Below are 26,813 nucleotides of genomic sequence, written 5' to 3' on the forward strand. Positions count from 1 at the left end.
ATCTCTGTGTGTGTGTGCGTGCGTGTACATAGGGGCGAAAGTTAACGCGAGCTTTGGCTGGCAATTCGTGGTGACGAAAAGTGACGGAAAAGGTCGGGACCGCGATAGCACTGGGTTTTGGCCGCAAATAGTTAAGAAAGTACGTAAGTGACACGGTTAAAATACGGTTCGGACGGTGGGGGAACGTTCCGTGCACGGGTGGGGCTAGTTGGTTGGGCGTGATTCACGGCCGGTGGTGTGAAAACCCGGCCGCGAAGTGTACACGCGACCGTCGCCCAGCGGTAACCTGTGCGGTCGCCATCTTGGGCTAGCCGTGCTGCTTCTTCCTTTTCTGCTTGCCACACGGCTTCTTGGTAGTAGTGGTGGTGGTGGTGGTGTGGTAGCGGTGCCGTCGTCGTCATCAGCGGATCCGTGTGTGCAACTGTGTGTGTGTGTATTGTGTATGCGTGTGCTGTGTATGACTATTGGAGCAAAGTCATCATCGTCGTCATCATCATCATCATTCTGTAGCACCGTGCACTCGCACACAAGGAAGAAAGAGTTGGAATGAAATCGGTTGCAGGCGAAAAAGAGTTCCGTAATTCGTAATCCAGCTTGACTGCTGTACAGCTATACTTCCTTGTAAAATTAAAGTCCTTTTAACGCCCTACGACCATTTGCTAGGCTGGAAAACAAATACGCAGAAGGAAGAGAAAATAGGGCTGTATGAAATCGGTTTGGGCTCTGACGTGTTCACCGTGCGAGCAAGAGAGAAGGAGGGTGTGAGTGTTTCTAAGTGTGTGTGCTCGCGCGAGAGAGCAAGTGAGAGCGAGCATAAGAAAAGCCGAGAATGAACAGAACAATGCCACATCTGAGGATGGACACCCCACGAAACGCACAAGTGCAACTGGAAATTTAAGCCAGCGGGGATAGGTTTGCCGAACTTCAGCAGCAACGGTGCCTAATTGGACTAAACAGTTGTGAAAAGTAGACCCAACGACCGTGCTGAGTCAATTAAGTCGAATTGGAAGGAAAAGTTTATTGAAAGAGCGCAGTCAGGAAAAGCACGCGAAATTAAGAGCAATATTTGCTGCCTGGCTACTGGATTGGCAGTAGCGAATAGCCAATTTACTGGGGGAGAATAAATGTCTGATAAGAAAGTAAGCCCAGTAACATCCCCTTTCCCGCAAGGGGTTAGGCATATGTTAAGGGGGGGTGGTAGTTGCGGTGGCGAAGTAGCTGATTCACCGTACAGCCCCAACACGTACACGTTACCGAAGAAAGCCGCTCATCGCATACAAATGCTCACGCACACAAATGCACACACAGCAAGGCGTTCGCACCACTACACACACGGCGAAGCACGGGAAGCCACCCATTTGCGTCGGGCACACAGAATGTTACTGCCAGCAAAACGGAAGTGTGGATAGGAATGGGAAAAAGAGAGAAAGAGAGAGAGAGTAAGAGCAAGAGAGCCACCCCCCTGTGTTCCGAAAAAAGCTACTTTTGCTGAAGTTTTGAACGCGCCTGTGTCAATCAGGCCGAACCCAGGCACACACAGTGGCAACATTGAAGATTACGGAAAAACGGTTGTGCAGCCCGGAAGGGGCAACGGAAAGGCGCAACTGCTGCTGGAAAGCAGAAAGAGAGCGATCGAATGCTACTCCCCTAAATACACTGCTTCCCCCCACGGTGGATGATAGAAAATTTTCCGTCGGCGGCGAGTCCGTTGATCACACGAGCCTTGGTGTATGTGTGTGAGTGTGTGCGCGCGCCCGTGCGTTCCATTATGCTCCGACTGTGCGTGGCTGCGTTTGTGTGTCAGTATTGCAAAGCTGCTTGGATGTGTGTTGTAAAATCGTTCAAGTTTCGATGCTTTCTCCGCCAACATCGCCGGCCAGAGGGGAAGGGAAAAAGGCGCCCGGTGGAAGAAAGCCGTTGTAAGGGGGATGTTAATCGTTTAATTGGCATGTGGCTGTTAACGTATGAGCTGTCGTATTCTTTCCCTGTACAGTCCCCGTTCTGAGGGAGCTGGTCGAGTACGCCTAGCTGGCCCAATAGCCACAGGCCAAGATTTGTCAAACTTTCTGTTTTGTTTAAGTCGCGATTTGCAAATCTAACGCGCCTTGGTTAATTAATTTGCAATGGTGCAAATTTTGCCACTTTCACGTCGCGATGATTCATTATCGTGAAGAGTGTATCACGTGAGAGAAGCAGAGCAAAGAAAAGAGCCCGTATGTGCATGTGTCCATAGGGTGGTATGAAACACACACCACATTGGACAATTTAAAAACACGAGGGAATTAGAAATGGATCGATGCTTGGGGTAAATAAGTATCGATTTTATTGTGGCTGGTCTGTGCTGAACACGCACTTCCGGCGAAATGTCAAGAACCGGGTGGAAATGGAATATTGAAGTAGTTTAAATGTTACAACTGTAAAGAAGAAAACCTTAAATTGGAGACGAGAATTAATGCGTTTCTTGTTTTGTTTTTCTTTTCAGTAGCTGACGGGAGCGTAGATTGAAAAGTTCCATCAACAGCAGAGAAGCAGCAGTGTGTTTGTGTGCGTTAATGTTTCTTTAGCGACGGAACCTCGGCCGCCTACGATAAATTCTCCCGCACATTCAACACGAGCGCCCGGTGGTCCCCCCGCGTGGCAGTGTGCAAAAGTGAAGTTAGAGTCCGTAGACAACCGAGCAGTGGTGGTGGTGGTGTGTTTGGGACGTTGTAGAGAGTTTCGCATTCGGTGGAGCGAGAAAGAGAGATTAGGTTTATTAGTTAACTAGTGGCGCGCGCCTGTGACACATTCCATTCCTTCCCTCCTTTATATACATACACACTGTTGGACGGGCGCAATAAAATTTGGCCCTACTTACCCGGTGTACAGAAGCAACTATCTAAAAGTAACCAAACCGGCTCAAACACAACAACATCGGAAGCGATCCATATCCTTCGATAGTGAGAGTAAAAAGTACGTAGAAGTAGAAGCAGCATGCCATCCTCTTGAATCCAACGTTAATCTAATGCACCACCCTTCTCTTTTTGTGTGCAGGTGTGTAACGAAAGGATAAACTCTACAAAGCAACAAAATGGGGAACGTGTTCGCTAACCTGTTCAAAGGATTGTTCGGCAAAAAGGAGATGAGAATTCTGATGGTCGGATTGGATGCTGCCGGTAAAACCACGATCCTGTATAAACTAAAATTAGGTGAAATTGTTACAACGATTCCTACAATTGGTAAGTGGCTGGTGTTTTGTGCATTACTGTCCTTTGCTTCCTACATTCATCTAACTTACCTCCTACTTGTCTACTACTTTGCTTGCAGGTTTCAACGTGGAGACTGTAGAGTATAAAAACATTAGTTTTACGGTTTGGGACGTTGGCGGCCAGGATAAGATTCGGCCCCTGTGGAGGCATTACTTCCAGAACACACAAGTACGTTATTGAGATTGTTAGCATGTGCGTGTGGTCGTATTGATCAACTTACGTTCTTTTTTCTTGTCTTTCTCTCTTTGTCTCATTCTCAATAACTTCCAGGGACTTATCTTCGTTGTCGATAGCAATGATAGAGAGCGTATCGGCGAGGCCCGGGAAGAACTGATGCGAATGTTGGCCGAAGATGAGCTCAGAGATGCTGTTCTACTGATATTCGCAAACAAACAGGTACGTGATCGTGATCTTAGCAGCTTGTCGCTAACTTTTCATCCGCCGCATAAAGCAAAACGATCGGCATGCTTCTTACGAACATCAAACACCGCCCCAAATTAGCGCCTTTCGTTGTCGACTTCCCAAAATCAAACGCTTACGGTTGCATTCCCTTTCCCTTCCCACCTTTTGTAGGATCTACCAAACGCGATGAATGCGGCAGAAATCACCGACAAGCTAGGACTACACTCGCTAAGAAACCGCAACTGGTACATTCAGGCCACTTGTGCAACTAGCGGCGACGGACTGTACGAAGGACTGGACTGGCTTTCCAACCAGCTGAAAAACGCAAACCGCTAAAGTAAGAGGAGTGCAAGCTGCGCCCCTTAGGCTCGCCCGGCGCACGTAAGCAAATTTAGCTATTAGCAACAGCAGCAAAAACAACAACTACAAGTAAACTACAAATACACAAAACTGAGAAGCAGAAAACCAACAGGCAACAAACATCCATTTGACCGACGAGAGAAAGGACATGGAAAGGAATTAATAGTAGAGAGATAGAGCTCAGCGTGTGTGTGTGTGTGCGCGCGCGCGCACGTGCACGTCGCCGACGTGTGTTGTCGTCATCCATCATACTGTCGTCGCACCTTCCCCCCCGACGACGGCACGAGAGAGCGCTTGATCGAGTTTATTCAGGTTTTTTTTTCGGCAAAAGAAAGCAGAAGGATCATGGAACAGTATAAGAAGCTTATAGTGTGTGCAGGAAGAGATGCAGAGGGCGGTAGGGCGGTAGTGTAGCGGGACTTTCTTCAGTTCATCGGAGTGTGGTGGATGGGTGTTTTGTCGTTGCACTTGCGAGTGGGCTTGTGAGAGAGTGTGTGTGTGTGTTTGTGTGTGTGTACATGTTAATGTGTTGGTTAGCTCATGAGACAGGAAGAAGAGCAATATTTTCCAGTGGAATGTTTATTACGCTTTCCTTTTTGTCCTCAAGTGTGGCGGAGATGTACTTGAAGGAGTATTTGAGTGCTCAACAGCTACTATTGAAACATGAACGACCTATATGATGTCTGGAAAAAATAATCTAATAATCAAGCGGAAAGTGGAACAGGTTAGGCTTTGACGCTAAGAAAGTACATACAGAGAAACACTTAACATTAACACGATTACACACACACACATACATTTACACACTTGCTGCACACGTACACCCAACTTACCCACGGACAGCGAACGGGAAAGACGCGGACACTGAAACTAAGCTTAGAGTGTACGGGCTAGACGAAGGAAGAGCGAGCGAGAAAGGATAAAAATGATTATTTAACCAGGCAATGTAACAATAAGAGAGCGCATTATACACATTAACATAGACGCAGACAAACACACACACACGTACACACTCACACGATTGGAAGGAGGTTTTGATAAGGGCGCGAGAATAGGCAATGCGTCGTGTGTGTGTGTGTGTGGCAGGCAGGGTACGAAGGTGTGGAAACATTTAAAGGATGAAATATAAGCCTCCTCAAAAGTGCGTGCGCGCGTGTACACTCCTTTCTCTGTTGTAGCATGTAACAACGTACTCGAACGTGTAACATCCATCGCATGACCTGTCTCCCCAACACTTGTGGGACGAAACCGTGCGCGTATAGTCAATACCGCATTATTATTTTCGTCCCCAAGTCCACGTTGCATGTGCAATTATCAATGCTTTCCCTGCGGTTTTCCGCTCGGAAAGCGGAAAGACAAACGACTAAAGACAGCACATAGACATACACACTCTTTCACACACGACTATAATTACAGCAAGGATAAAACTGGTGACATTCACAAACATCGATGAGGAGACTCTAAAGACATGAATGGGGAAGGACAATACCACGCGCCACGCTCCACTGCTGCTGCTGCTGCTTGCTTGCGGAAGAAACGTGGGGTGAATGGAAATATATATGTATAATTACAGATAATGAAACGATGTTTAGGTAAACAAAAAGCAAAAGAAGGAAGGAACAATTGCAACTAATAATAAAACGGGAGATCACAACAAACAAACGAAAAACTGCAAAAGTAAAACAATATGCGAATCTGGGTACGAAGTGTGCCTGCGCTCGCTCACATGACGATGTGCGTGTCTGGGGCTGTTGGTAATACCCGATTTTGAACCATTCCGTTCGGGCCTATCAGTCACCAGCACTGCAACCACCATATAAAAGGACACTTAGCATAATGTAAACCCCATTGTACCCGACACTCCCCCGCTCTCCCGGGGTTTGACATGATGCGCACGATATCGATCATCTTTCAATCTTTTGTGTGCGCGTTGCATCGCTCGGGAGCGCCACGCCACGTCGTTCATCTCAAATTCTAAACAGTTACACACATTACCATCAACATACTACTTATGCAGCGACAGTGGCGACAGTTGTGGCCACCAGAAACCACAAAGAAGTGAATAACCGTGCGCCCGATTTGCTTCCGCGGGACGAACGGTGGGACAGAGTTACGTTAGCTCCTTTCTTGTTTTGGTATTTTGTTTTCGTTGGCAATTCAGTTTTGCTTCGATTGTTTTGCTTGTTCACTTGCTGGCGTGCAGACGTAATAATACTATTAGACAAACGTGTTGAAACCGGGCAACCAATTATAACCCCACACACACACACACACTTCTGTTGGGTGTGTGTACTACAGTGCAACATGCAGAATTGATGGAGTTGCAAGATACAAAAAAAAAACAAGGGGGAGAAAACAAACATTCAAACCAAGAAGGATATGTGTTCGCTTCCTCTATTTATTATTACTATTATCATACAGCCTATTATATATCTATTCGCACCATTGTGAGGGAAGAAAACCAGCGAGAGCAGTATGTGTGCAACAGTAACAGAGAATGGGGGGAGACATATTCAGCAAAGTTACAACTTCTTTTTTTATATTTTTTAGTAACAAGTGCAAGAAACAAGAAAACAGAATGCATATTGGTGGGAGAACACGATACAGTTATTAAAGAGAAATTTGAACATTCACAGTCGGGAAGGAGAAGGGAGAGAGAAAAGGGCATAGAAGAGATCGAGATCACACATACACCCATAACATGGAGCGGAAAACAAGGAAACATAAGCAAAAAAGGAAATGAAATAAAATAAATGAAAAAAATGGTACGGAAGCGATGTTACTGATCTGCGGACAATTTGCCACAAAACACCCCGAAAGAAGTTAAAGACATCGTTAGAGTCTAAGTTTGTGTGAGAAAGGTTAGAATCACAAAAGGTCTAATATCTCGATTACATTTAGGCATCTTTCCGTCCTTTTAACAGTCTTGTAAGAGTAATCAGTTCTGGTTCTATTTGCACTGATTAACAAAACTGATTCAATTCGCTGTGGTCGAAGTTATTTTAAAACAAAAACTACGTTATTCAACAAAAAAGATTTAAAAACGCCCATGCTGCTTTTATTTTGTCCACCAGTGTAAACTGTCAGCGACCAAACGTCACAACCAAGGTGGATTTGAATTTGACAGTTGCCCGACGGCGAACGCTGCTTTCAATGTGTTGGTGTGCTCGCTCGCTTATGCCATTCCGTGCAGGGTTCGCTCCGACCCCGAGGCCGGTTTGTTTGCCTCCGCTCGGGCCGTTTTTCCACAAACAAAAGTTGAACGTCGAGCGGGACGGGTGTGCGTGCGTCGTTGCGCGATCGTGTACCGTGTTGTTGATTGTTGAGAACAGCGACGTAAATATATTGCGACACGTTTTCGAACTCGTGTATCGTGTGCGTGTGCATTCAAACAAATAGAGTGATTTTACGTGAGTTTAGAGAAATAAGCAAGACAAGACAAACAAAAATGATAGGAAATTACATTGTACACGTTCTTTCTGGGCTTTTGTTTGTCTAGTTTGCTTTTGCAAATTGTCGTATCGAAGTGCTGTTATCTGCCCGGTTCTGTCGCCCTGGCGGTTTGCATTATTGGTTTTGCGTGCGCAAAAATGGAACACGGGAGGACCCGTTGGCGATTGAAGCATAAAAGTAAACAATGTTGTTTGCGCAAAACGGCGTAGAACCATGTGCTGGGTGATGCCGGGGTAATCGGTTTCTCCCCGGTGGCACACCCGCGAACGTGATCAAAACCGTTCGAACCTCTCTCTCTCTGTCTGTGTCCGTGTCATTTGAATACAAAAACGTCGTTTCATTCCCGTTTTGCTGCGTGCACAGTACAGCACACACATCTTCCTTTTTGGGGTGAGGGTGTGTTCAGGGGTGCTTGAGGAAGGAGGGTGCCTAGGGTGGTATAGGGAAAACGCATATTGAATGCCTCCGGATCTCGTACGCGGCGTGATTTATGGCCATTCCGCGTATGGATGTGCGCATTCTTCACGCGCGCTAGGCGAGGAACGTGTTCAGCAGGGCTAACCGTTGTGCCGTTGCTACGTTCAATTTTTTTTTTTTGGGAATCGGGAAACTGTTTGAAATGGGGAAGTTTTTCAAAATGTAATACATTCTTTCGATCACAGCAAACCATGCTGGAAGTGGTGGAAAAGTGCGTAGACAAAAACAAGGAGCTCTTCCTTTACGAACACAGAGAGAGAACGAGACGAGCGGAACCATATGTTTTTGGTGTAGAAAATTCTTATTTGAAACCATCCCAAACATTAATTAGTTTATTTTCTTTTCGCATTCATATGTTGTTTTTTTCAGTGTAGATAGATGTGTAGATTAAGTGTGTGTGTGTGAAATTGGTTAACACAAGCAAGTGAAATAGAAAGTGCAAAAAATAAGAGTGCGGAAGATTAAAAAAAGCAGCGGAAAATCGAAACCAATTCCAACGCAGGAAAACTGCTACTGCCTTGTGCAGGTCTGTGCGTGGAAGGGAAAGTGGACCAAACGGTCAGCCAGCCAAAGCCAAGGCCTAAACTTGAACCTTTCGTGGCCCTTGCGGAGATAACGGAAGCGCGATGTGCACAACAGTTTACTAATCGAAAATTTAACATATCAGTGCCGAGTGTGTGTTTTTGTATGAAAAGAACCGTGTCCTATTGATTGCCGCGGGCTGCTGAGGGAGATTTAATAAGAGAGCAAAAAAAAACATCATTCCATCGTGTGGCTGCTCTGCTCCGGAGAGATACTCCTTCGACGACTCCTTACTTCGGACGAAGAAAGGTTGTGGTTCTTATCTTTTTGCCGCGAGGTAAAAACGTAACGAATCGTGCAGAAGGGAAGGAAAGGGAAGAAAACGTCTAGTGGAATAGGAAACAAAACTCCACCAACTCTAGCAATGAAACGCAACAACGATGGCAAAAGGTAAGCGTCCTTCAGAACGTTATCTGCTCTATGCGGAGTTGAGGTTGGAGTGGAAGAAACAAAATAATGAAAAAACATCACAAATGCATCTTATTGTCGCGTGTTGACTTCTCCAGGAGTTGTAAATCTCATCTGGTGAGAGGTGGATTTCCCTTTGCCGGATGTGATGGAATAATTTTTGGAAAGGATTTTCCAACATCTCGTTCTCAGTGGACCATTCTTCTTGCCCACGGGCAAACAAACCGAAACACACAGACACATCTGGCGTGATGCGTGGTGAAGGAGGGTCGAAAGGCCAGCGATCATCATCTGTTTTGCTTTTCCAAAACGCCACGCACAGCCAAACCTCGGCCAAACGGAAGAACCACTCATGAGCTAAAGTCCTTGTTCCTTGTTTCCTCTCTTGCATCGTTGTTTTTTTGTTGTACCCCATCTGCATAAGGCACTTGAGATTTTTATCTCGCCCTGGTCGGTTTTCGTTCTTTTCCGTTAAAATAGAAACATCATGGTTCTACCTCATTAACGGACAACTTCTTGTTTGTTCGGTTTTTTTTCGGTTGTGTTTTAAGGTCCTTTTAAAAAAGAGGGAATTCAAATGCCAGGAAGTTACACACACTGATAAGGGAATTCCTTTCGCTTGTTTGGAATTTTATATTTTTGGCCCTTTTTGAATTAGTTTTTAGGTGGTTCAATCTGTGAATATTTTTAAATCTTCTATGTAGAAAGTCCTTTTTTGATGAATATATGCTCTGCAGTAATGTAGTCCTTAACGTCCTTTGGATTTGAATTGTAACATTACTTCGATTCTTCTTCTTCTTTTGGCTCAACAACCGTTGTCGGTCAAGGCCTACCTGTCCCACTGCTTGTGGGCTTGGTTTTCAGTGACTTATTGATTCCCCCATAGCAGGATAGTCAGTCCTACGTATGGCGGCACGGTCGGTCCATTTGGGGCTTGAACCCATAACGGGCATGTTGTTAAGTCGTACGAGTTGACGACTATACTACGAGACCGGCACAACATTACTTCGATTACACTTGTCTTTAACACACCAACCGTTAATTCCTTCAGGTCGTGAACCTTCCCTATAGGACCACACGTTCCTTAGGTCACTGTGCGATCCCAATTCATGTATTTTAGCCATCAAGGCCCTATCAAAAATCTTCAAATCCCTTTTCCAAATTTTCAAAAATCTCTCCTCAGCACCACTCACATCCTCAGAGGTCAAACGGATATTGAACCAATTTGACAAAAGTCATCATTCAGGCCCCGAAAGAAAGGTTGTTTTACCTGTATGTGAGTGTGTGATTGAAAAATGTACAAATAATAGTCCGATCGTACGCTGGAAAGCAGCGAGACGCGGGGGGAAAGGGAGCAAGCCGATTTGTTATGCTTTTTAAGGGCTTTTTAAGAGCTCATAACGGTTCGCTCATAGGGACAGTGGGCCATGCAGGACGCCGTCCGCTTACCTCTACGATAAACGGACGCGTTTTGACAAATTTAACCGAACCTAATAAAGCACTTGAAAGGGAGAAAAAAGCGTTAAACGCGTTGTTTGAAGTTTGAAGCGAACAAAACAACAAACCAGCTAACAAAAATCGGTCGGAAAACTCCATCCATCTTCCGAGCGATCTTCGCCCAGAACGGCGTGTTTGAGATGCATTAGAAAGGTGAGAGAAGTGCCGTGTGGTTTTTACCTTTCCCAGTAGGGCAGGGAAGGAAGGCCAAGCAGGCAAGCAAAAAAGAAAGGGTCATAAAAGTACACGCGAGGGAATTCATAACGTTCCCCCAATGCACGGAACCCTTCGAACCCTCGTGGGATCTCCTAGCGCTCGTTGAAATCCCCACAGAAGGAGGCAACCATCTGTGGTTTATTAATAAAAATCAGGACCTCAGCACATGTCGTGCCTTTCCTTCGTGCAAGCGAGTATCCCTGCATCGGAGAAAGTTGACTATTTAGCACCCCAGAGGGCGAGCGAGCCAGCGAGCGAGAGAGCCAGCGAGCAAGAAGTTACAATTAGTCTCGCGCATCTTCCAAGGATCGAGTTGTCTGTCGTCCCCGTTTCTTCTGCCTTTATAAATCAGCCCTCGTTCCCGGTGGCGGTGTTACTCAATCCTTTAAGATGTCCTTAATCCCCCCCTTTTTTGAGAAAACCGGCCGGGGAACTGACGGGGAAGAAAAAAATGCATTCGACAGTACATTGACTCGGTTAATCGGTGCCGTCCTGTTTTCCACCGGTGCACCGCGAACCCGAGCCCGATCGAGAAGTGGTGGTTTAACGTGTTGAGGTGTTTATTGTTTCCACCGTAAGATTACCCTTAGGAGCAGGACTGCTAATGTTCGTGTTTTTTCAAAGTGCAACTGTAACCCTTTTCTCGGAACTGTTCTCTCTGCACCTTTTGTAATTCGATTGATAAATCCAATGGCAATGGTAATAATTGGAAATGATTTGTGCGCTACCGTTTGCTCGGTGTATGGGGTTTCATTATTTTCTTATTATGATAATGTAAGTTACGCTTTTGTGTCAGTATTGTAATAAATTATTTTCATTGTTTGTTCAATTCAATAACGCATTCTTGCGTCTGCCACAATCGGAGTAGAAATTGTTTAATTCATTTAAATAAATACAAAGAAAAGACTTTTCTTGTACATTTTTCCCAGCTTAACGATTGTTTGAAGAAGAAGCAGAAGAAAGAAAACCTTCTTTCCTTTTGTGAAAGTGTCAGCAAAGGTCCTTTAAACCCGCAGTCAAAGAAATAGAAAGAGTAAATTCAGCATTGTCCTGTACGGTTTTATACATTGCCGAATAGCAAACACACGAAGCCCTCAGCATTGCGCCTGTGCCTGTGCTTCAGTTCAGTGATCCATAAATCGGAGCACTTAAGGTTCGATTGAACGGTTTTTTTTCGGCACTCGCACCCCGGTTGCATGCGCAGAACTCGTCCATATTTCGGCGTCGCACAGCAGCAGCGGCGCATATGGGATGGATTGGATTACATTGTGCTATGCGCGCCCGCTCGCGATCGTTCATCGAGTGCATTTCTCGACCGTTTCCGACGCATAGGCACCGCTTAATATACAGATTTTTTGTCGGGGTTCGGGTGTTGAATTCATGTTCAAGTGGTTCTGTTTTTCCTCTCTGGGTTTTTTTTGCTGTTGTGTTGGTTGGCTGTTTAGTTTAGTCCCATCTGCATCAACGAGACCGATACGATCAGTTTCCAAGTGGTAATGCGGGGTTTTTTTTGGATGCCGAGTGGCATTTTCGGTGGTCGATGGTTTTTAAACATTTGTGTTTTTTTTCCTTCTCTCTCTTTGCTTTCGGGTTAGTGCTGTATGGGCGCAAATATCTGCAACAAGAACGACCAACATTTCCTAAAAAAAACTGTCTCCTATTGGGTCGTTTCGGTTGAAAGCTCATGACCAGAAGGAAACAGCATTGATACGGGGCAAGCCCCGCCCGAGGTCTCGCCTTACTCGATCCCTTTTCTGCCCTTTCAGCAAAGATTTGTGTGTGTGCTCTTCGGTGCTTTGTAACCAATTTTTTGGTGACGTCGGCTGCATTTAGGGACATTTTTTGTTGCTTTGTGTGACATTGGCATTTTGATTCGATGCTTGAGCGTAAGTCAATTGGCTCGATTTTGGACCGACAAGAAAAGGGGGAAATTGTGGTGAGAAGTTAGCTCGTTTGAATGGAATCATCAATGGAAACATTAAATCAACAACCCAAAGAGGGTTGTTACAATACGTCTTGATGCTAATCTTTAATTCGGCATTTTCTTTTCTTTTTTTTACAGAGCTCCCCTCACCGAGGACTTCTCAAGATGAATGGAGTACTAGCGCACCCGAGTGTGGGCAAATTGCGACGAAAACTTGCACCAGTCACGTACCATCGAGATCGTACGATTGCTAAAGCGCAGGAACATCTTGGTAGCTTGTACTGATCCTCCAGTCAGAAAGATCACCCAGAATCTTTTGCCAAAGGCAGTAGTTCGACAGTGAGCGGTGAAGTACACACGAAACGATTGCCTCATCATCTACAAATCGGTGGGTGTCACATTCAGCCTAGAACAGCAAGAACAGCTCCACGGAACACGGAACCCCACCCGCTTATGGGCCTGACGCTTACTACTTTTGGGGGCTGAATGGTTGCAAAAGTGCAGTTGCAGCGTTCGCTGTTGCTCTGATTTCGAGGCAAACCGGCAAAGGGCACCCACGGACGAGCACACCGAACGCGGAGTGAATCATCCGCCAGCTCCTGGAGGTAACTCTTACGCGAGCTCTTTGCTCTGGAGTTTCGTCGAGTACGAGGAGGACCTTCCTCTCCGCGTCTCTTTGTGTGTGTGTTTACCTTTTTGGTTTTGTTTGCGTTTTGAGTTCTTGCATGCCCTGGTTCTTTGCAAAGTGTGTGTGCTGTGCTGTGCATGCGAATAGGTGCATCGTAGAGAGTGTGACATCGAGCATTTGTTGAAGACATAATTCGTGCCCCTAGATTACTCACCGCCGCCGACGTGGTGTGTCATATTTTGCGAATTCTCTGAACCTGTCTGTGTGTGTGTCTGTGGAAAAGTCGGAACTTGTAGGAATAGAAAGCAAAAGGTCCCAAGAGCTCCCACAACAAAAGCAGCACAAGCCGCAAGATGGTGCTCTGTGACAGTGATTTAGGTAAGTACAAATATGGAGCATTTGCTCTTCATTTGCGTTAGGGCGTTGATGCGTGTGTGCTGTGTTTTTTTGTTTGTTTTTATCATCATTCTAAGGATTGGGAACGGTTTTTCTTTAAATGGGTTCGTTTTTTCTTTGGACAACAAGACGAACAGTGCTGTCATTCACGTTAGGGTCTGGAGTTGATTGTTTAGTACAGTAAATGGTCTATTTTTGAGCCGCGAAAGGCTAACAAGGTTCGGCTTCGGGGAGTGTAAATCATGTGCCGCCCGAAACGGTTTTCTTTCCGACAGCACCGCATTCACTTCCGCCATAAGCGATGGATCAAACAAAACAGTGAAATGTCATAATGGAGCCGTGGTCTATGGGAATAGAAGTGCACAGAATATGAGTAAAAAATGAGAACGAAGTATGTTTGAACGATGCGACGTTTCTGTCAATTGAGCGTGTTCCTCAATGTGCGGTGCACTTTTGCCGCCCGATTTTCCTTGGACTAGGTTCTCGACCAGGACCAGGAGAAAGATCATAGTCTAGGCATATGGTTTAAAATGGTTGTCGTGTCTTGTGGTTTCTATACGGAGGTTTTATGAGTATCATAAATCACGACACATCTTGAAGCCGACGCGATTCATAACCGATGGTGTGGAATTCATCTCGCTCGCGAGATGTTTAAATGTTTAGCTCGATCGACTACTAAACGTCCCAAACCGTCTGACTGTATTCCACCGTTATAATGACAGAACTGGTGAGCGTCCAAATTTATGATTAACCGAAAAATATCTCTTTTGAAGGTGATGGTAGACTGTTGCGCGATAGACTGCCCATTGAATTGCATAATTTGATTAATTTTGGCAGCGACCAAAGGAAAACGCACGTCAAGAAGCGGTGGTCACGATTTGTTGATTTTCACACATTATAAATTATGGAAGGACGATCGCTTTTCGTTGTTGTTGACTGTGCCGTCATTGTGCTGAAGGAAAAGAAAGCCTTACGGCGTTGAAATCAATTTATCATCGCACCGGCGTATAAAGGCTCCGTCTTCATACGATTATCTGCAGACACGATCGGTGAGAGCTTGTGGAGACCACACACTGAAGCTCTGAAGTCAATGGCCGCCCAGGCCCAATCGATTCGACGGGTCCAATCAGCAAGCTGACCGATTGACACATCAAGGGTTGCAGGCTCCAACCTCTCGATCCATTCCCATGTGGCGGCATTCAAGATGTGCGGCCCCCGCTTCCGAGCCTCCGATACGTAATGACCTTTGCCGTCCATCCGTCGACTATTTCCGTCCAATTGTTGGAAAGGGGGGAGAGGGTTTGTTGCGGATCCACCCGTGATCGACTTCACACTTTGGCACATCGTTGGGCGCTGATGGTTTCCCATTGACGAGGTGTGTTTTAGGTCTTCCTCTGTGACCTCTAGCTACGCGTGGAGGTGGTAGTTGCCGGGCGCTAGAAACGATTGGAGCTTGTTTCCCACCGAAGTTCGGGTGACCTAGTCTTGGGGCACCTTTTAATGGGAGAAGAAGGGGAGCAGCCCCGTCGTTGATGGGCAATTGGCAGAAGATGTGGTTGTAGCATTTGAAGCCCCTCGTTGCTCAACGACATTCTTCCCAAAGGTCTTGCGGTTGTTTGGATGTTGTTTGGAGCGATTCCCTTAAAGAGGGACGCATTCCAGAAAGCATTCCATCACAAGCCCTGTGGCATAGTCTCGAGACATTGGCCAATGTGGTGTCGATATCTTTCAGAAAATTTGAGCTATTTCGAGTGTTTTTAAAGGTGTCATAAATGTCATCCTCTTAGTGTCTAGATTTTGAAGCTGTAATTTAGTCTTGGTTTATTTTTGTGCTGCCGCTACGCGACAACCTGAAATAGAAGCCGTCGAATGTGGATATGTCCATTCAAGTTTTGAAGATTCCTTTGGAATTGGTCACCTGATCACTTGCATCATACAAGGACAATGGCTCCTATGACATGTCTCAAAGTCAAGTGATCTAGTTTAGTAGCCGTATCGAAAACATGCCTTAAATGGTCACGTCAAGGCACAAACCAAACGAACTGCTATTTATGCGATTTTTTCAAAATCGCCGGCATCGAAATGCAGAGTATCATGCCAGCCAGTTACCAAACGCATTTAAATGGTAGCTAATTAGTGGGAATGTCCTGCCCCACGTGGTGTGAGGTGTCACCATCACAATGCCGTCGCTCCAAGTGAGACATAACCATACGCATTTGACACATTATCAGCTTGTTGACGGACGGTTGACGACGACATGCCACTCGCGGAAAGGATGCAAGACACGCAGTGTTTGTGTGTATGTTGCTGCGAAGTGTTACAACTCACCGAAGGCATGCCGTGGATGACGTGGAATGAAGCCCTAATTAACGGGCCCCGGCGTTGCATCATTATTGTAATCTCAGTGCGCTTCCAGCTGCGTTGCGCATTTTCCATCATTTAAATCGTGCGCTGCCGTAAGACGATGATCGTTCGGAGGGTCTCCCTTTACCTGTCCAAAATCTGCTTCGTTCCGTTCCTCTTCGTGACGACGAAATGACTTGAGGTTTTTATTGCCCGCCGGTTGATTACCGTTGATTGTTAAGCCGTTTGTTTGTTTATTTGTTTACACGTGGAGGGAAAAAGCCTGTCTGAAGGGTAGTTAAATTATGAAACAATAGACACCTATTTTGGGGTTTAGGAGTGTGTTTGCGCGCAAGGTGTCTTCCAATGTCGAATCCATGATTGATCTGCGAGCGCTGTTGTTAATTCTATTTGAGACTCTAAGGCATTGAAGGTTCCTGTCTTTGAGTCTTCAGAACTCCAACTGTAGCGTAAAAAGATAGGTCAAGATTTGGGAGGTCTTGAAACAAAACCCCGGCATACATGAGAGGTGCCGCAGCACAAAGAAGAGAGGGATATAGGGGCCTCCCTCGCCAACCAATCTGTGTACCCCGGAGCAGGTCTTCATCGGCAGGTCTTTTTATGGTCTGAAAACGCACTGATCCACGACGCCGAGTGCCGAGCGGAAAATTCTTCCCTCTGCCTCCTGTGCACGCGCGCTTCCCTTCCGCGTTCAGTCGTGCATGGTGATGGCATCATTTCTTCACTCGAGTTTAGCATTATAATTAGCAAGTATAATTTTCCGCCCCGGGGTCTAGAATTTAGATTTACCATTTTAGGGTTTAGGTTTGCTTTCTGCGTGCCTCCACAGCTCTGCTTGGGATGGGGTATGAACGAGCAACGCGCACGCGTGCATCACGACGACTCTCCGTTGCGTTGTGATGGTGTACTTTAGGCAGTTTCAACACAACTCCATCTCACAACTGACTGACGATCGTTTCAGAACAGGTGAATCATGCTGCGCCGGGGACGTACAGCGAGAGACCACCTAACGTTCTGCTGGGTTCACTTTCCTTTTCGTCTTTGGATGTTTCTTTGCGGGACAAACGATCGCAACGGTTCAAACCGCTGCTCAACTATTTTCAATATTTGGATGTGTTTGCATTGCGTTCCTAAACTGCCTCGGAATGGAATGTTGTTGTACGTCCTGAGCTGATCTGACGGACGTCGTTCCCAGTGGCGTAGGGCTCAGCGTTGGAATTTCGTTTGCCTCCCCATTGTGCAGCAAGCTATGTGTGGCTGCATTATTCATCCGCCACTGGATGGATATTTACATTTTGACCGTAGACCAAAAATGCTTCCAACAACGGGCAGGTGTCTCAGAACGGGCCCGAGAATGCTTTGGATTCAACTAAATCGGATGCATCCCCGTGGCCGATGGATTAAGAAATCGATGGAAAGAAACGTGTTTTTAATGATATGTACTCGGGGGGCTGTTCGGTGCAGCGGACCATGCAGCCACCGAAGCTTGATCGTTGGTCGGTTGGTCGTAAAGCCGAGTGAGTCTATCGTATTACAAGGCTTTTATAAATCAAGTGGGTAATGAATTTTAATTCCCTTCGTTTGGACATTTCATTCCATCTTTCCACTGGTAAGGCACGGATTGATGGGATGTCGATAACCGTGTGGACTACCGTTGTCGGCGGCGTTGTGGGGGGGATCGGAACGCTGTGCGGAGTTGGTGGAAGAGAGCCCAATGTGTACGTTTATTGATACTATTATCGATGTGCTGAAGTGCTGCAGAACTGCTGCATTACCGTAATATCGCATCGAGATTGTTTTGGTCACGTACGAAGCGTTTGCTGTCATCGTCCGGCCACGACGACCAGAACAGGGAGCCCCCTGTTGCGGGCTTTTAGGCGAGGCTTTTGCTTTTGCGCTGACGCTCGGCTCGCGGTGTGGAAGAAGCATTGGAACATCCGCCACACCCCGCATCAAGCACGAGCGCCCCGAAAAGGGGAGCCATCGAATGGCTTTCAGAATCGCAGGAAAAAGCCATCCGGGGATGGGGAAAAACAACAACAGCAAATATAAAATGTGAAATTAAACAGGAAAGGCAAATAGAAGACGTTCAATGAAGGACAGGGAAGATCGGGACAGGGGATGGATGAAACCGGAAAAGTCATCAAGAATTGATCGATTAGCTTGACTGCAAAGTGGACACACACGGGCTTACCTTTAAGTCTCATTGAAAGGAGGATGGAATGCGTACGGGGTTCTAGCCGAGAGACGACGGTGAAGAAGGAGTAACAGAGAAAGGTAGGAACTATAGTCGCTTTGTTGCTATTGTGGGTTGTCTTCTTCTATCTCTATTCCATGTTTGGAGTTTGAAGACAGTAAAATGGACATTAATTCAAGTGTGGATGTACACAAGCAAGCAATTTAGTGTACAAACGAGTCGTTTCGTGGCATTGGCGCTACATGTTTATCGAAGAGATCGAAGGGTCGCACCGGTATTGTTCAAATTGATCCAAAAATAACAGTTTATGTTGCATATCCCAATAGCAGATGGGAGCAATTGGTGACGGCAAGTACCGACAAGCTGAAAACAACACTGGAGAAAGAACCTCCTTTCTCCGCCGTGCCATCTGGGACATCTGGCTTCCTTTCCTTTCCAGAATACGACACGACTCGGTTGGTAGAAAGTTCTTTCTATCCTCGAGCGAAATTCCCCTCCCGCGTGTGCGCTATTCTCCACAAGAAATTCCGCCCATCACGATCTACGCGATCGCAGTGTGCTTATTTTCACGTCATTTTGCCTGTTGGACGTTATTGTTTTTGAGGCGTACGGGCACGAGTTAGTGAGTGGTAGAGCGCAAAGAAAACAATAACCCGCAGTTATTACTGTCAATCATTCGGGGACGACCCAAACAGAAAACCAACCACTCTCTTCGGTAGGGCCGAAACTTCCCCAAAGGTGTAGGGCGATCGCCTTACGCGCAGGAATCGCCAGCCACTTCAGAAGTCAGCGAACTGCAAACCGACCAAGAGATAGTTACCGATAAACCGTTGTTAAATGTGGAGCATAGTCTGGCGACAACGTGGACGTACGTAGGGGAAGTTAAATAACTCACCACACGGACGGAGCCCACGAGATCGGGACCGTTTGTTCCCTCTTCATCGTACTGATTACAGGCCGGCAGCTCTGGTCACGAGGCCCGGTGCATATGTGGCACGGAGTAGAGGAAGAGTCTCCAAACTGGCGTCGTTCGTGTCGTCTTGGGAAGAGGAAGGGATAATTTCGTACGAGAAATTAATATGACCATTCTGCCCTCTAGGTCCTCCTCTTCTTGCGCGTGTTTGCAAATGAGCACACGACCCGGGCCGGCAACTGGTAGACTGGTGTCTGTCAGTTCAGTCTTTGGGCGCGATCGCGATCTGGCGGAAGCAAATTAAAAAAGACAGGAAGGCATAATCTGCCATAATGTGCGCGCCGTCGTCTTTCTCTGTGCCATCTGTCTCGGTGCCATCGCTGCCGTACGACTGCTGCGTTGTCGCACGTGGTCGGTCGTGGCAGGTTTACTGATGGGTTTGGTGGTTTTGGAGCTACGATGAACGAAGAACTCGAGGTGTCTGCGGGGTGGCCGCATTTTGTAACCCTCTTTTTGGGTTTGCCACCTAGTTTGGGATCTTCTTTCGGTGTCAGTAAGTCAAAGAGGGGTGTGCCTCACCCTGGAGAAGCTCTAATAAAGCTTGATAATTCCTGACGAAGTAGATTTTTTACTCAACAACGCTAAAAGAGGCATAAAATACAAAAAAAAGAAGAAATTATTGATCATATCTCTGGATGAGTGTGCATCTTCGTCTCGTTTCGTTCTGTTTCTTCGTTGGCAGAAACAGGGAAGAGTCGCCAATCGATAGCAGCCTAGAAGTGCCTCTTAGCAGCGCCAAGGCATCGCGTGGCAGTACGTTGCGCATGAGATAGCGCCTTGATGGATGGATGGTTAGAAGCGCTTTCCCAGCGGCTGGTAGAGGAAGCATTCCCGCATTACCGCTCAGCCTTCGAGATGTGTGCAACCTGCCCGAAACTCAATGTCGGTCCACGCCCGCGCAAACTCGCTCACTGTGACTGGCGAGAGGCCATAGTTAGAAGACGAGCAGGGGCGCCTATATCTCCCCGATTGCTTCACGGTGTACCGATGCCGGCAGAGCTGACTCATTCGGGAGAGACTCCACAGCGGTGTGCGGTACCGGAATTTTAATGCCTCCAAGCCCGAAAATCCGACAGTTTTATTGCGCCTGATGGGTGGATCTCGTTCTGGGATGTGTGCAGGGAGAGGTGTTCACGCCACGGTTGAGAGCTCCCTTATTCCCTTTGTTGAGTGGGCTTTTGTTGGAAAACACCTCTCCAACTAGCGAGCGGAGTAAATGGGTTTGTGTTTATTATATTTTTAAAAAAATCTAGCTTGATCCATTGTGTTCATCGACTCAGACCCAGGACGGGGAAGTAGTCCCTGGGCTGGGACTGGGGCCAGATATTGCAGTCAAATTTCTCCACTGCATCCGGATGCTAAATGTGCGTTTATGGTGGTACATGCGTCGGTGGAACTGCACAGGAAGCTAGAGCCCCTGGAATACCTTCGCTTGAACGCCCCAGGTCCCTGTCCGTGCGCTTACGAACGGGGAAAACGGTACGCAAAACTCCACTTAAAATGTTACGCTTCTATGCACTCGGCCCTTTGGTGTGTGGGGTTTTATTGTCTTGTTCACGCACATACGCACTCCACCAGAAGCGCTCTGTTTTCCGTGATGCGTTTTTGGAGTTCCTGGTGATCGGTGGGGAAGATTCGTTGTGTGTTTATTTGTTCGCTTTGTGAACCGGTGTGAATCACCAAACCAATAGCGAAGCGGCTAAATCCACCACAGGACGCAAGCAGCACAACAGCTCGAGGGAATTTCCCGTTCGCTAGGTTGTCTTTTTTTTGGCGAATAACAACTTCAATACCCTCAATTAAAAATACTGAATACAATCTGTTCAAACAAACAATCGAATGGCCAGAAGGAATATTGATCCAGACCGGTCGTGCCAGTTCCATTCGACAGATCTCTTCTGCAAACAGGCAACCAGATCCTCATTATCCTGCCGTTAAATAGCTTAAAGGCCAGTAGGGAACTGTTTGCCATGCAGTTTAAACTCAACTAAAAAGGCACGGGCTCGGCATGGGACTATTAGAAGCGTGTGACAGGGCGCATGATTAATTGATCTAAATTCCGTGCAGCATCAGTTCGAATCCCATCAGGGACGGTAAATGAGGCGTTTTGTGTTGCCTCTCTCGGTCTGTGGGCTCGTTATTGTTGTTTTTTGTGTATGTTCACTTTCTGCTTCCCCCTTGTGTTTTATGGAACCCACGGGTGTTTCCGCGCGATCGGCGCCCGGGGGTCTTGTCTCGTCATTGTTTGCATAACAAACGAGAATGCACCAAAAATGGTGGGGAGCGGGTTTTGGGATAAAAACAAGGTGGAAGCGGAACCACCGTTTTGCCGTACAGTTTGGTTGTTGCATTGGCTTTTTGTGTGGCCGGGAGTAGGGTGAAAGTCATGCTTTATGGGAAAATGACAAAATTTCAACGCTACGGTGCATGGTGAGGCCGCTCTTTCTCTCTATGTCCACGGCACCGGAAATGACAGTGCACTGTGGCAGTCCACTGTTTGGCACAAATTAGATGTCGACTGGCAGATCTCCAGCAAGAGATTTTACATGAAAAGGGTAGAAGGGGGTAAGGAAAAAACATTATGTTTGAGAATGTTTCGTTTATGTTGTGCTATTAAAATAACATTACTCCGAGATCGTTTGTATCAGATATGTGCACAGCATGTGGGGAGAGTGTGATTCAAATGAAGCATTCTTTTACCCATTCATACCGTTATTAATCAAATGATTGTAGCTATGAATTTTGTTTTGAAAACGTTATAAAACACCTTTTATCTATTCTGGATGTGAGAATTTGAAGTTTGAGTGTTTGATGCTGAACGGATTTGAACCCACGATCTCAGGCGTTGTATGCCGCGGGTTGTATCATGACACTATTGGCTCGTTGCTTAGGTGGTGCGTTAGATTTCAGCCATATTAAATCGCAAATACATCATTTCATTGGTGTTAAGACATGCCTAAAAACTTCCTTCACTATTAGAACGGGTCTAACAGCCTTCTTATAGGTTATAATAAATCCATTAAGAACTCATATCTCCATCCGCATGTTTGCATGCTTTAGCTTGCCGCTTCCAACTAACATCAATTATCATGAACGGTCGCTCGGTGATGAAATAAATGCAATTTACAAGACGCTAGTCGCTCGGTACCATCAATTGCATCGGGTGCATCGACCTCCCCTCTCTCCGTTGGGAGCGCGCGCGCTTGCAATATATGCAAACAATCAACTAGGCAATTGCTGAATGTCTTCATCGTCAAGTGGACAGGCGCACACATCGCACTGCCGCGGTTGATTAGCCCGTGTGGGACTTGTGGGCCACTGTGTAACACAATGCGCACCCGTACGCAAACGCATATTGGTGACGTTTGATTGTAATCTCGCGCGCATCTGCACTCTAGCGGCGCAGAACAACGCTGTCCCGCTTTTTTAAATCACCCGCTGGGGGGAGCGGAGAGAACAGGCGCTTGGGAAACACAAAAAAAAATGCAACTGTAAGTAATTATGCTTCTTGAAGACCCCGCTGCGGCGCGATGGAAAGCTGCAGATTAGAACAAACTGCCTGCATTGCCTCCACTGCAGCATCGGTTGATGGTGAGGCAGCAAGAGCCAGCGGGCGGTGGAAAAAGGAGGGAATACACAGTAAATGCGTTTGTGCAGGCACAAATCGAACTGTTAAACAGCCCGCCGTTGACGACGTTGTCTTTTGAAGAGAGGGGGGAGAAAAACATCAGCAATTGAAACGTAAAACAACTCGCAATGTATGCTGCTGGAAGATGTACGTACGCGCAGCACGCACGGTCTGCGCATAATGCGTCGCGCTGCGTGGAAAAATAAAATGCATCTCCTTTTGGGATGCAGCGCAGAAGATGATTGCAGCCCCTGCTTCAGCTTGTCTGCTGCGTTTGCTTGCTGCACGCTCAAGCCTGATGTTAGTTTATGCTTTGTTTGTTGTTATGCTATGCTTCTTCTCACTGTCCGTCCCGCGACGTCCCGCTCCGCACACAACGAAAGCGCGCGCTCATTGTGTGCGCATTTCAACGCCCATTGCACAGCGAACCGAGGGGTCGTTCCGTTGCGGCAACCCGTCGGGAGCATCGGGTGCTGCAAAGATGCAAACCGTATCGGTTGCATTGCCATTTACGGTTTAGTATGTTGCGTGCATTGACGCGTTTGCTCAGCGGCTTTTTTTTAAGCAATCTCAAATCTTCCGTTGCGCAGATGCGGCCAGGTGCGTTCGGGGGTGAGGTGATGCACATGCACCAGATGCAGGGCTCGTATCGTGCGGGATGGTTAAAAGTGTTAATTGCTTAATTAATATAGCGACGTAATTGAATTCGTTTCGGGGTGGAAATGGTGGTAAAAACGCTCCGCTTAATTAATGTGTGTGTGTCCGTGTGGATGCTGCTGAACCATTTTGGAAAACCCATTTGACAAGCGTGTTACATTTTCCGATTCGATATTGATGGGTTTTCTCTCGTCCGCTCCCCGTTTGCCACCACCAAAACGGTTGCCATTATCAGATCCGGAGACGCACGTCGCCTATGATCTAACATCGTTCGTGTGTGTGTGTGGGGCTGGCGCTTTATTGCACAACATTGAAGCCTCCCAAAATGAGAAAGGTGCTGCTGCTCTCGCATGTGACGGATGTGGAGCAATTAGCTTGCTGTGCCCTGAGCGGGGGCAATATTATGCGAACGATATGCCCGTGCTTCATGCATGGCTCACCTCACCGGTACGTCGCATTTTGGGTGGCGCTGCCTGCCGTTGGGTGTTGATGGCTCCGGCGTTGATAGCATCTAATTATGGTGTGAATGCACCCAAAGTGCACCGACGGAGCTACATTTGGAAGCTTGTTTGGCGTAAACGGACCGCATTTTGCTTATTATTGCACGGGCTTTTGCACGTGCACGGGGTGCCCCAGGGGTTGGTAATTGTGACGATAATCTAACAGAAAACGGTGATTTATCTGCTTAATTGGATAATTTGTTTTCCCGCGTGAGGTCTCAATTTTGGTGTCCAATTCGAATCCAATTCGAGAGTGAGAAAATGGATTCCCTTTCTCGATGTGTGGACGTTATCGAGCAGGTTTATTGTTGTGCATACATTTCTTATTACATGATAGGAATGAACCTCAGTAATCTTGAAGTAGTGGATCAAGAAAGGAGTGTTTTTGGGTCAACATTTAGACCCGCTTTTGGTTGACGAGGGCTGGCTCTTTACTTTCTTTGTGCATTCTTCACACCCAAAAGAAGCAGAACGCCAAGCTCAAAAGTCATTAATCTCGGTAAACAAAAGTGACCTTATTTGAGCGGAGGCCACGCGGCACCAAGACGTATCGAAGGAATCAAAAGAGATTAATACCTCCCCTTGTGTGTCAGACCCTGATGTCGGCCAAGCGGCTGGCTGCAACGTGTGGTCGGATCGTTCTTGATCACTTTCCAAATATTTACACTTCACACTGGCCGCACGAATGACCACGCATGGGTGCACCATCGGCTTTCTGTCTTTTCTTTTCTTTGGAGAATCCACCCAATGTTTGGGATCAAATTTTCCGATGAGAATTTTCAGAACAAAACGAAGGAGATGAGAAAAAAATGAGGCAATAAAATTGCCGATAACAATGGGTGCAAGATTGGTTTCGAACGGGAAATTCTCATTTGCTGCCACTCGGCCACTTTCCTCCCGTTTTTTGTTATTGTTTCATAGGCAAAAGCCGAACGCATTAAAGAATTTTCTCGCATTTCAGAATTAATTGGTCCAAGCTGGCTCTGGAGCGGTACGATCATCCTTCATTGACCATGTGTGTGTGTTTGGATACGGTTCAATGGAACGCTGAAAGAGTGGATCCATTTTTTTTGTTCTTATGTTCCTTTTCAACTCTTCTGAACAGGCATTATGCGTAGTTTTCGCATTCGGGCGTCAATATATTAGCCCCACTCTCCCGTCATTGCTGGATGCACTCTGGCAGACATTTGGAGGTCGTCATACCCGTGGAAGTACCGTTTCCAGTTCGGGACCGAACAGACACGGGAGAGGAGATCATATTACGTCGGATCAGCTTCAAAATTCCGAATCTGGGCGCGCGCAATCTGCAGCCTATCGAGTTCGTTAGCCCGTCGACGAGTGAACTTCTCGATGAATATTAATTGAAAAATTAACACGAAACAACGGAACGCGCGCGAGTTCAAAGGAAAAGCCAATTGGTAATACGAGAATTCGTCCAGTGGGAGGTGTACCGAAGAGTGGAAACGATGGAAAACGTTCTACCAGAGTGTGAAGTAAAAACAAACGGCTAATGAGTGAGAAGTTCCAAACCAGCGATTGTTGGACGGCGCAGTTCCACGCATCGAAAGACATAAGAAATGTGCAGAATATCATGGACATTGCGTGAACAACGGTTGGATGATCGCAGGCTATGCTTTAAATTGGTCGTGTTTGCCCTTTTGTCGCAAAGACTAATGTCAAAGATTAAGCGTTTGCAGAAACGCACCTGTGCCTGTACGACCTGAAAAAATAGCATGAGGTAGAGTTAGTACAATGTCACATCATGCCACACGCACGCATCATGTCAGGGACATAGGTGTAGGTGCACCACGACACGGCTTAAACCGATCGAAACAATAGACAGAAAGCTCTACCGACTAGAAACCTTAGCCTTCTTAGCTAACTAGGTGGATCCAGGGTGACATTCGTAGATTTGGTTTAGGCTTCAAAAAGGTGCCTTGAGTAGACGTCGCGGCATCTCGCGCAAGATCACATACATCTTATGTCTGTAGGCAGCTCCTACACACACAGACTCAATTACTTGTTGTTGGACCTCCCCACTGGATGAACTCTGGAGACATTCAGTTTGAAAAGGTTAGCTATGCCCAGACATTGCAGAGATGTTAGATCGGTTCAGTCTCACGTACCAAACGCAACGCGTGCTCCAAACCCTTGGGCGGTCAGGTCTTGCTGTCGTTGTTGTCACCTACCACCCGAGGCGTGAGCACTAACCCCGTCGCTTCCCCGTGCACGTGTCAGGTGACTCCCTCAGCACCCAAGCCCATGCTCCCCCCGATAGCAACTCCATTGTCTGGATGGATGCCGCGCTTTTGTATGTCAGGTTGTCCGATTTCCGGGCCGTCGTTCTTCACGCTCCACTCGGTGCGCTCCCGGGTGTACCCCCGGTCCCCCATGCGGTGCGGAAATGATTTATTCTCGAGACACAAATGTCGCCGAACGATTGCTGCTTCAACCGCTTTGGCGTGACTGACTTAGATTTAATTTCACTGTTGGAATTAGAGTGTTCGCTCGTTCCGGAGGGTACGCCCGCTCCACAGGCGTGTCACTGTGGGTCTTTCGCCTTTCGGAGTGTACCTGAGTGTACCGCGCATTGGAGGGAAAATAAGGAAAAACAAGTTACTCAGCAAATACTCTAATGCCTGGCTGGTTCGGTGGTTTTGGAAATTACATCTTCGATCTCGTCCCTCCCCCACCTCCACCGGGTGAGGGTGTTCAAATATGGCACCGAAGTCAATTAAATACGCACGATTCGAACGGAAAAGAGCACGCGGGGCGTAACCTTCATGGCAAGGCAGAGAAGCACTGGCAGCGTTAGTCCATTGTGGCGGGTTGGGAACACGCCAAATTCGCCATGGCTCATTGGGTTTTGTTTGTGCACGATCGTTGTGTGTGTGTGTGTGTGT

The 26,813-nt window shown here is 46.9% G+C and overlaps 2 protein-coding genes across 8 annotated transcripts in view; both read left to right on the forward strand.

The window, feature by feature from the left end:
* The first annotated feature begins 8 nt into the window (after positions 1 to 8).
* On the forward strand, positions 9 to 6,352 carry LOC120899752 (ADP-ribosylation factor 1). 3 transcript variants are annotated; one of them, XM_040305938.1, is made up of 6 exons: positions 9 to 139; positions 2,483 to 2,952; positions 3,034 to 3,218; positions 3,307 to 3,416; positions 3,519 to 3,644; positions 3,822 to 6,352. In XM_040305938.1, the coding sequence occupies exons 3-6, from the start codon at positions 3,071 to 3,073 to the stop codon at positions 3,984 to 3,986; spliced, it is 549 nt and encodes a 182-aa protein (XP_040161872.1). In that variant the 5' UTR covers positions 9 to 139; positions 2,483 to 2,952; positions 3,034 to 3,070; the 3' UTR covers positions 3,987 to 6,352. The 3 variants fall into 3 exon arrangements, with proteins under 3 accessions (XP_040161872.1, XP_040161873.1, XP_040161874.1); XM_040305939.1 differs by having other exon boundaries at positions 2,486 to 2,952; XM_040305940.1 differs by having other exon boundaries at positions 68 to 143.
* Positions 6,353 to 7,251: 899 nt separating this feature from the next.
* The window catches only part of LOC120901792, a 53,766-nt gene continuing 34,204 nt past the window's right edge, over positions 7,252 to 26,813 (forward strand). The window contains exons 1-3 of one of the 5 annotated variants that reach the window (XM_040310042.1): positions 7,252 to 7,420; positions 8,310 to 8,912; positions 12,706 to 13,573. In XM_040310042.1, the coding sequence (XP_040165976.1) occupies positions 13,549 to 13,573 (25 nt within the window). In that variant the 5' untranslated portion in view covers positions 7,252 to 7,420; positions 8,310 to 8,912; positions 12,706 to 13,548. The remainder of the gene's footprint in view (positions 7,421 to 8,309; positions 8,913 to 12,705; positions 13,574 to 26,813) is intronic. The other 4 variants (XM_040310043.1, XM_040310046.1, XM_040310045.1 and 1 more) reach the window with 4 other exon arrangements.

Source organism: Anopheles arabiensis, chromosome 3, assembly GCF_016920715.1.
Source record: "Anopheles arabiensis isolate DONGOLA chromosome 3, AaraD3, whole genome shotgun sequence".
Lineage (NCBI taxonomy): Eukaryota > Metazoa > Arthropoda > Insecta > Diptera > Culicidae > Anopheles > Anopheles arabiensis.

Excerpts from the sequence above, each read along its gene's own strand:
- LOC120899752 (XM_040305938.1), top strand. The coding sequence starts at position 3,071 with ATGGGGAACGTGTTCGCTAACCTGTTCAAAGGATTGTTCGGCAAAAAG. Across the intron at positions 3,219-3,306 it reads TACAACGATTCCTACAATTG|GTTTCAACGTGGAGACTGTA; the intron begins GTAAGTGGCTGG and ends CTTTGCTTGCAG. Across the intron at positions 3,645-3,821 it reads TGATATTCGCAAACAAACAG|GATCTACCAAACGCGATGAA; the intron begins GTACGTGATCGT and ends CACCTTTTGTAG.